Consider the following 9,128-nt stretch of genomic DNA (forward strand, 5'->3'; position numbering starts at 1 on the left):
CAATCCTCTTCTTCCATCTGCTGATGCCACCGGTCAACCCGCTCTTGGCGCTCCAGTTTCCAGCCTTCTGCCATCTGTGCAAGGGCTTCTTCCCTAGTCGCACCTCCATCTGTTAGGGCATTGAGCCAGTCCTGGTACGCTGCTGATTCGAAGTTCGGTTGAGCCTCTAGCGCAGGTGTTACGACTTGGATGGTATCTGTTGGCGACGCTCAAACAGAGCGTGTGTCGTCAACAGTCGAGGACGTCCTTGGGCTAGCCCAAGGTTAGGGGTCTTACTTGGTGAGGCTTCGGCAAGTAAGATTTGACGCCTATGTCCAAATTGGGTAGCTTATGTCAAGCGGGTGCGAGACAATAAGCTAAATCAGCCTAAGCTTACGACACCTGAAGGTTAATCGTAAGATCGTCGTTAATTAGAAGGACAGAAGTCCGACTAGTTAACAGGGGCTTTGCTCGTCGACGAAGTCGATGAGTAAAGATCGAGACTATAGGCTTATCCGCGAAGAGCAGATAAGAAGATAGAATATAGACTGCTGGCGAGGCAGAAAGGATCACTCTGGTGAGAGTAGGAGGTCAAGAACCAAGTAGATTCAAGTTAGGGAATATTGTTACAAGAACATCTAGACGCTTGGGCCCCTACTATTTTTCTCCTAATCCTCCTCGTATCAGCCCTCGCATCATACCCTTACCCCGACCTTACCCTTGTCATCCTCGTCATCCTTGCATTCCCTTTCGCCCTCTACCTGTCGCTTCAGCAAAGCCAGTACATTTGGCCGGAGCCTTTCGCTGACGAAGCATACCCGTGCTCCGTTTCACCACCTGACTGATCCTGCGGACAGTCCCCTTGCCCTTACCGTCTGGACGGTAACCTATGACATGATGCACGACGCATCCCCTTTGCCCTGTTCCCTTTCTTGATCTCTGACTCGGTGCGCAGTCGCACATGCGACTTATACTTAGATCCGCAGCTGCACGATCGTGCCCCTGCGCGTTTCACTTCTTAGTCCGATCTCTGACTCACTTTCTTATCTAGCACATTCTACCTAGACCGAACGTGCCTTCCTGTTATGGTCTTACCCTTTACTGATTGCCTCTCCCGGTAGTATGAGTTATCATCCACTAATACGTCTCCTGTCCTCTATATAAACTCGCTACCATGTACTATATTCCCTAACTTGAATCTACTTGGTTCTTGACCTCCTACTCTCACCAGAGTGATCCTTCTGCCTCGCCAGCAGTCTATATTCTATCTTCTTATCTGCTCTTCGCGGATAAGCCTATAGTCTCGACCTTTACTCATCGACTTCGTCGACGAGCAAAGCCCCTGTTAACTAGTCGGACTTCTGTCCTTCTAAATTAACAATGATCCTTACGATTAACCTTCGGGTGTCGTAAGCCTAGGCCGATATAGCTTATCGTCTCGCACCCGCGTGACATAAGCTACCTGATTTGGACATAGGCGTCAAAATCGTACTTGCCGAAGACCCGCCAAGTACGACTCCTAACCTTGGGCTAGCCCAAGGACGTCCTCGACCGTTGACGACACACGCTCTGTTTGAGCGTCGCCAACAGATACCATCCAAGTCGTAACAAATATAGTACATGGTAGCGAGTTTATATAGAGGACAGGAGACATATTAGTGGGTGATAACTCGTACTACCGGGAGAGGCAATCAGTAAAGGGTATAACCATAATAGGAAGGCACGTTCGGTCGAGGTAGAACGTGCTAGATAAGAAAGTGAGTCAAAGATTGGAATAAGAAGTGAAACACGCAGGGGCACGATCGTGCAGCTGCGGATCTAAGTATAAGTCGCATGTGCGACTGCGCATCGAGTCAGAGAACAAGAAAGGAAACAGGGCAGAGGGGATGCGACGTGCATCATATCATAGGTTACCGTCCAGACGGTAAGGGCAATGGGACTGTCCACAGGATCAGTCAGGTGGTGGAACGGAGCATGGGTATGCTTCGTCAGCGAAAGGATCCGGCCAGATGTACTGGCTCTGCTGAAGCGACAGGTAGAGAGTGAAAGGGAATGCGAGGATGACGAGGATGACAAGGGTAAGGTCGGGGTAAGGGTATGACGCGAGGGCTGATACGAGGAGGATTAGGAGAAAAATGGTAGGGGCCCAAGCGTCTAGATGTTCTTGTAACAGCAGGGTCTGTTGTGATGCGCTCCATTGTGCCTAAGTCTGAGAGGTAGAAAAAACAAAGCGAGTTTGTTCTAATGCAGTTGATGACATGAAGGAAAAGAAAGGACGAAAGGCAACATCATTGAGGACAACTGAAACGATCTGAGGGTGCGTGGTCGCAGTACGAAGAAGGTTTGTACTGCTCCCGACGCTTGCGCAAAGACCTAACTCTAGTTCTATGCTCGTGCCTCGCTACGTAATCGAGTATCAAAAACTCATATCATTAGGTACTGAAATTGAGGTGCTGATATTGCCATTTTTTACTCTGAAATTTTACTCTGAATCTATGCTCTGAAATGATACTCTGAATTTGTACTCTGAATCTATGTTCTGAAATAATACACTGGAATACTGCTCTGAAAATGTATTGGAATTATGCTCTGATATTCACACCAAGCTAATGGAACAAAGCGCTGAATTACATTAGTTAATGAACTTACAGCAAAATGAAGCTGTATCAATCGCAACTAGTATAACAACAGGAACACCAGCAAGGTTCAAGAGCACAGGTATAGCGAAGTGGCACCACAAATTCTGTTAATGCTGGGACAAAGTCTGATCAAGCTGTTGAAAAGTAAGTATCTGACTGACTATTGTTATGCACATCAACTCATTAGGCAAGTACTTTGCTGGCAAGCAGAATTAGTTGTGGCTGTACCCTTCCTGTTTGCCTAGTACAAAGTGAAGACTCGCTAAAGTAAGAAATTATCAGACATACCTTTTTTTTGTCCTTTCCCCTGCTGATTTGGAGGTGCCAGGGCTGTTGGCTGCGGTGCTGCTGGCAAATAGTCTACCTCTGTCACCTGTTTCAACATGATCTTCATAAGGATGTTGTCAAATTGCTCATCCTTCCCTTCTTTGTCAATACCCTGGAGTGCATCACCAGCATCCGCACTAGCCACCATAAGCTCGAATGTCTGCTGAGGTGTGCATGGTTGATCATCCAGAAACCTCTGATCGTCAGCTGGCTATGTAAGGGATGAGAATAAAGTATGTATATTGTTTATATGATAGTGGGGCGAAGGCATTGGTAGGTATTCCTTCCTGTGGGTCAAATAACTGGTTGATGGTTGCGCAAAAGACTGCACTGCCTTTTGGACTGTGTTATGGACTTGGATAGTATCTGTTGATGACGCTCAAACAGAGCATGTGTCATCAACGGTTGAGGATGTCCCTGGGCTAGCCCAAGGTTAGGGGTCTTACTTGGCAAAGCTTCGGCAAGTAAGATTTAACGCCTATGTCTAAATCAGGTAGCTTATGTCAAGTGGGGCTCAATGATAAGTGTATCTGCCAAGGCTTACAACACCCGAAGGTTAATTGTAAGATCTGTGTTAATAGAAGGACAGAAGTCCGACTAGTTAACAGGGGCTTTGCTCGTCGACGAAGTTGATGAGTAAAGATTGAGACTAAAGACTTATCCGCAATGAGCAAATAAGAAAGTAGAATATAGACTGCTGGCTAGGCAGAAGGAATCACTCTTGTTAGGAGTAGGAGGTCAAGAACCAAGTAGATTCAAGTTAAGGAACTAGATACATGGTAGCGAGTTTATATAGAGGAGAGGAAGCGTATTAGTGGATGATAACTCGTACTACCGGAAGGGGAACTGGTCAAAGGGTGATACTAGAAAAGGAAGGCACGTTCAAGGTGAGTCATAGGAAAACCAGAACATGCAGATAAGAAATGAGTCAAAGAACAGAAACAGGAAGTGAAACAAGCAGGGGCACGATTGTGCAACTGTGCAGCTAAGTGTAAGTACAATGTGTGATTGCATACCAAGTTATAGATCAAGAAAGGAAAAAGGGCAAAGGGGATGCGGCATGCATCATATCATAGGTTACCGTCCGGATGGTAAGGGTCAAGGGGACTGTCCACAGGATCGGTCAACGGGTGGAACGGAGCATGGGTATGTTTCGTCAGAGAAAGGATCTGGCCAAATGTACTGGCTCTGCTGGAGCAACAGGTGGAGGGTGAAGGGGAATGGGAGGATGATGAGGATAACAAGAGCAAGGTTGGGGTAAGGGTGTGATGCAAGGGCGGAGACGAGGAGGATAAGGAGAAAAATGGTAGGGGCCCAAGTGTCTAGATGTTCTTGTAACAGACCGTAGCTGTGGATCATTAGTATAATGTCACAAGAGTGCATCAGGACTCACTATCCAGGCTGTGCCTTGTTGAAAATTGGGCGTCCAACTTCAAATATCTTCAGGCATGTAAGAAAAGCCAATCATTTGTCAAGCTTGACTCCATAGCCCTGTTCAAGTAGATCGGTAAGAAGAGTCTGGTAAATAAAGCATTCATCCTTCACAGTTCTATCAAAGATTAGTCGAAGGAGATCAGGTTCGAGCTTCAAAACAGAGTGATGCACAGCAAAGTGATTGATCTCAGATAGCCATCTGTTATCATGAGCACTTTGAAGGTGCCTGTTGTACTGCAGGTTGCTCTGGATGGCAGCACAGAGTTCCATCTTGAGCTTGAGTGTCTGACGTGTGAATTCGCCACGTGGCATCTGTAAGCAGCGTCAATATGCTTTGTACTTCACAAGGATTATTCCTGAAGGATGTGAGGGCATAGTGTCATCGCACCCATCACTCAGACAGACAGTTGGGAGGTCCTCATTGACAGTGGGTATCGTTACCTGCTCTTTTGAGGTGGGGGTTGAATAGGTTCGGCTTCCTTGATGTCTGATGATGTGACCGTCTTTCGTTTCTTTGATAGGTTGAGTAGGTGGGGAGGAACATGTTTATCAAATGGACTGATCTCCACCTGCTTGTGGCCTTGTTCCTGGTTGCTGGCCTCCTGTTGGCTGTGCCCTGGTCCTGAACACCGTCGTTAGTCAGGGTTTTATCCTGGTCTTCATCCTGGTCCTTGTTCGTGTCTGCATCATTGTCTGCATCATCATCCACATCCACTTCATTGTCTGTGTCCACATTCGTGTCATTGTCTGCATCATCATCTGCATCATTATTCATGTCATTGTCTGCATCATCGTTTGCATCCACATCATTGTCCATGTCATTGTCCGCATCATCATTTGCATCCACGTCATTGTTCATGTCCACATTTGCATTATTGTCCATGTTTGCATCATCGTCCACATCTGCATTCACATCATTGTCAGTGTCATTGTCGGTGTCCGCATCATTGTCAGTGTCCGCATCATTGTTGGTGTCCATGTCATTGTCCTCATTCTCCCCGCTGTCATAATCCTGGGGCTGCGCAGGTACAGTTAGTGCATTTATGAAAGGGGTAAACTACGGAAATGCTTACAACATGGACAGTATACAATCAATTTTTTTGGTCATTGTTATAGTTGCAGAAGTATTGCTGGATCCAGGTGTGGACTGGCCATACATTCGCAAACTTGAGTAAAATCAGGTGTTTTTTCTGTACCTATACAAAGTCAGTCTATTAAGATATGTCAAGTCTTATATGCGACTCACCTTCACTACAACAATGCAGATCTCATTATTGTCCTGTCCGTGGTGTGTCTTGTTAAGGTCCAAATGTGTTCTACATAAATGTCTTGTAGATGCCTTAAGTCAGAATGTCAGCCAGGCTCACTCAGACATGTTTCTGTGTGCATATAGTCAGCATATAGTCACCATTAGGGCATTGTACTGCCGCTTATCATTCCCTAGACCCATTGCATGCTGCACTGAGTATCCATTACGCTTACCAGCAGTCCCAGGTGGCTTTGGGATCAATTGTTTGGGCTTGGGCAGTGAGTCTGTCCCACAATGAGGCTTTTTTTGCTTTCCTGCAAACACATGTCATAAGGCAGCATGCAAAACTCACTGTCATCTCATGCTGTAATGAGCTGATCTCCTGCTGCAGTTGGGTCATATGCTCAGCCAAAAGCTGGAGATGCGTCTTTTTGGACTTCTTCTGTGTTGCAGGCATGTTTGATGGTAGTATTAGGAGCTCGAGAGAGGGTCACTGGACTTGATCAGATCGTATTGTGAATATCATGTATCACGTGACAATTTTCCCGCATCTAGCTAGCAAAATGAACAAGGACAAATTATGTGCCTGCGATCTTCTCAAATTGGTCCTGCATAGCCCTATGAAGAGCAGCCTGGCCTGGGGCCGGTGTAGAAAGCTGATTTCTGCTGGGCTCAGCAGAAATCGTACTACCTAGACAACAAATATTTAGGTAGATCTTAGCACAACCTATGCTGCTATACTTGCAGAGCAAGTGCGTTCAATCCTAAAGGGATTGCTAATTGGTATTAGTAGTAAAAATGTGTCAGTAATGCAAATAACAAAATGTCCGATGGTGCGAAACGATGTCTGAAGGTAATCCGATGATGTCCGAAGGTACTTATCCAATGTCCGAAGCCAAAGTGCAATGTCCGAGATTTCGGACTTTCGGACTTCACAATAATGAGTCGGAAACTTTATAATGAGTATCGGGTTGCGAGCGGTATGCACAAGTATAACGAGTGACGGAGTATGACGGTGAACGAATGGTAATATTTCGCAATGCAACTAAGAACTACGAGAATATTCTGGGTGATCCGCAGAGTCGGGAAACAGCTCCTAACTACTGGATGATGATTACTATGGGTCACTACAGAGTATTTAAGTAAGTACATAGAAATTTGGAGTACTACAGGCGAAGATAGTAGCAATATATTTCGGGTCCGATGTCCTATGTAATAAGACACGAGGTGCTGTGAACATGTAATAACGCAGTCCGAATGTCAGAAAATGTGCACAGGAATGACTACGCACCTAGTGAGGCTAGTTCGGATGGACAAGACATGGGATGGAAAAGTGTGCGTGAAGTGTGATCGGCCGATGCGATGTCCGAAGGTCCGATGCGCCGGATCTGATATGGAGTGGCTCGGACATGTGCGAAAGTGCGTCGGACATGTGCGCATATGTTTCAGGTGTTGACGTTGTTACGACTTGGATGGTATCTGTTGGCGACGCTCAAACAGAGCGTATGTTGTCAACGGTCGAGGACGTCCTTGGGCTTGCCCAAGGTTAGGGGTCTTACTTGGCGAGGCTTCGGCAAGTAAGATTTGACGCCTATGTCCAAATCAGGTAGCTTATATCAAGCAGATGCGAGACGATAAGCTATATCGGCCTAGGCTTATGACACCCGAAGGTTAATCGTAAGATCGTCGTTAATTAGAAGGACAGAAGTCCGACTAGTTAACAGGGGCTTTGCTCGTCGACGAAGTCGATGAGTAAAGATCGAGACTATAGGCTTATCCGCGAAGAGCAGATAAGAAGATAGAATATAGACTGCTGGCGAGGCAGAAAGGATCACTCTGGTGAGAGTAGGAGGTCAAGAACCAAGTAGATTCAAGTTAGGGAATATAGTACATGGTAGTGAGTTTATATAGAGGACAGGAGACATATTAGTGGGTGATAACTTGTACTACTGGGAGAGGCAATCAGTAAAGGGTATAACCATAACAGGAAGGCACGTTCGGTCGAGGTAGAACGTGCTAGATAAGAAAGTGAGTCAAAGATCGAAATAAAAAGTGAAACGCGCAGGGGCACGATCGTGCAGCTGCGGATCTAAGTATAAGTCGCATGTGCGACTGCGCACCGAGTCAGAGATCAAGAAAGGGAAAAGGGCAAAGGGGATGCGTCGTGCATCAGATCATAGGTTACCGTCCGGACGGTAAGGGCAAAGGGACTGTCCACAGGATCAGTCAGGTGGAGGAACGGAGCATGGGTATGCTTCGTCAGCGAAAGGGTCCGGCCAGATGTACTGGCTTTGCTGGAGCAACAAGTAGAGGGCGAAAGGGAATGCGAGGATGACGAGGATGACAAGGGTGAGGTCAGGGTAAGGGTATGATGCGAGGGCTGATATGAGGAGGATGAGGAGAAAAATAGTAGGGGCCCAAGCGTCTAGATGTTCTTGTAACAGACGTGAGTATGGAAATACGTGGTTTTGAGCCCAACACTGCGACCATCGCTACAACGAACTTTCCGCACAATTTATATTCCTCATCTTCACCGCACCAAAACATCACTACAACCTACCTCGCCAGGCCCAATCACTACAGCGCCATGGCTTGATCCCAGTGAGGCAGAGGACTCCGACTCCTCGTCCTGGGTTACCTCGGAGTGGGGAAGTAGTGATTTTGGAGATGATATCAACAACACCCTGACTCTACGTCATTTGACGACCTGCCTGGTCTCAAAACTTGCGAGTTGAGTGACGAAGAGGAGGTGAAACCTACAAGTGAGCTCTTTTTTGGCATGGTTAACCATACTAAGGCTGACTTACCTGACTTGTGTTCTCTCCATAGACAGGCAGCCAGACCAAAGTCTTCCGCCCATATTCTCCCTAAGTTGATTGTCGTCGCTGTTCTCCTCAATGGGAAACCATGCAGAGCACTTATAGATTCTGGGTCGTTAGCAGACTTTGTATCTAGTACAATGGTGGATCAATTAAAACTAAAGTATATGATGCTAGAGAAGCCCATACCTCTCCAATTGGCTGTATCTGGGTCCAGAAGTGCCATCAAAGCTACTACAACAGCTGAATTTGAGTACCAGGAAACTAAAGGTCCACGCACCTTCAATATTGCTAACCTAGAGTCCTATGACGTCATTCTAGGCATGCCCTTCCTGTTTCAGCACCAAGTCTTACTTGGCTTCAACCCATCAGAGATAAAGATCCGTAGTATAGACTGTTACGACTTGGATGGTATCTGTTGGCGACGCTCAAACAGAGCTTGTGTCGTCAACGGTCTGTGGACGTCCTTGGGCTAGCCCAAGGTTAGGGGTCGTACTTGGCGTGTCTTCGGCAAGTACGATTTAACGCCTATGTCCAAATCAGGTAGCTTATGTCACGCGGGTGCAAGACGATAAGCTATATCGGCCTAGGCTTACGACACCCGAAGGTTAATCGTAAGGATCGTCGTTAATTAGAAGGACGGAAGTCCGACTAGTTAACAGGGGCTTTGCTCGTCGACGA

General features: G+C 46.6%; 2 protein-coding genes across 2 annotated transcripts; both read right to left on the bottom strand.

The window, feature by feature from the left end:
• Positions 1–4,816: 4,816 nt before the first annotated feature.
• Positions 4,817–6,085, bottom strand: EDB93DRAFT_1109378 (uncharacterized protein; the record flags this gene model as incomplete). The annotated part of the gene is made up of 7 exons (XM_041447967.1): positions 4,817–4,891; positions 4,939–5,397; positions 5,537–5,575; positions 5,626–5,695; positions 5,747–5,758; positions 5,804–5,937; positions 5,981–6,085. 7 exons carry the CDS (start codon positions 6,083–6,085, stop codon positions 4,817–4,819), a joined length of 894 nt encoding a protein of 297 aa, XP_041300930.1.
• A 1,765-nt stretch (positions 6,086–7,850) lies between these two features.
• EDB93DRAFT_1257143 (uncharacterized protein) lies at positions 7,851–8,673 on the bottom strand (the record flags this gene model as incomplete). The annotated part of the gene is made up of 3 exons (XM_041454066.1): positions 7,851–8,062; positions 8,436–8,579; positions 8,637–8,673. 3 exons carry the CDS (start codon positions 8,671–8,673, stop codon positions 7,851–7,853), a joined length of 393 nt encoding a protein of 130 aa, XP_041300931.1.
• Between the last annotated feature and the right edge of the window lie 455 nt (positions 8,674–9,128).

The sequence above is a fragment of the Suillus bovinus genome, assembly GCF_016758785.1.
Source record: "Suillus bovinus strain UH-Sbo-P2 chromosome Unknown EDB93scaffold_158, whole genome shotgun sequence".
NCBI classification, from domain to species: Eukaryota; Fungi; Basidiomycota; class Agaricomycetes; order Boletales; family Suillaceae; genus Suillus; species Suillus bovinus.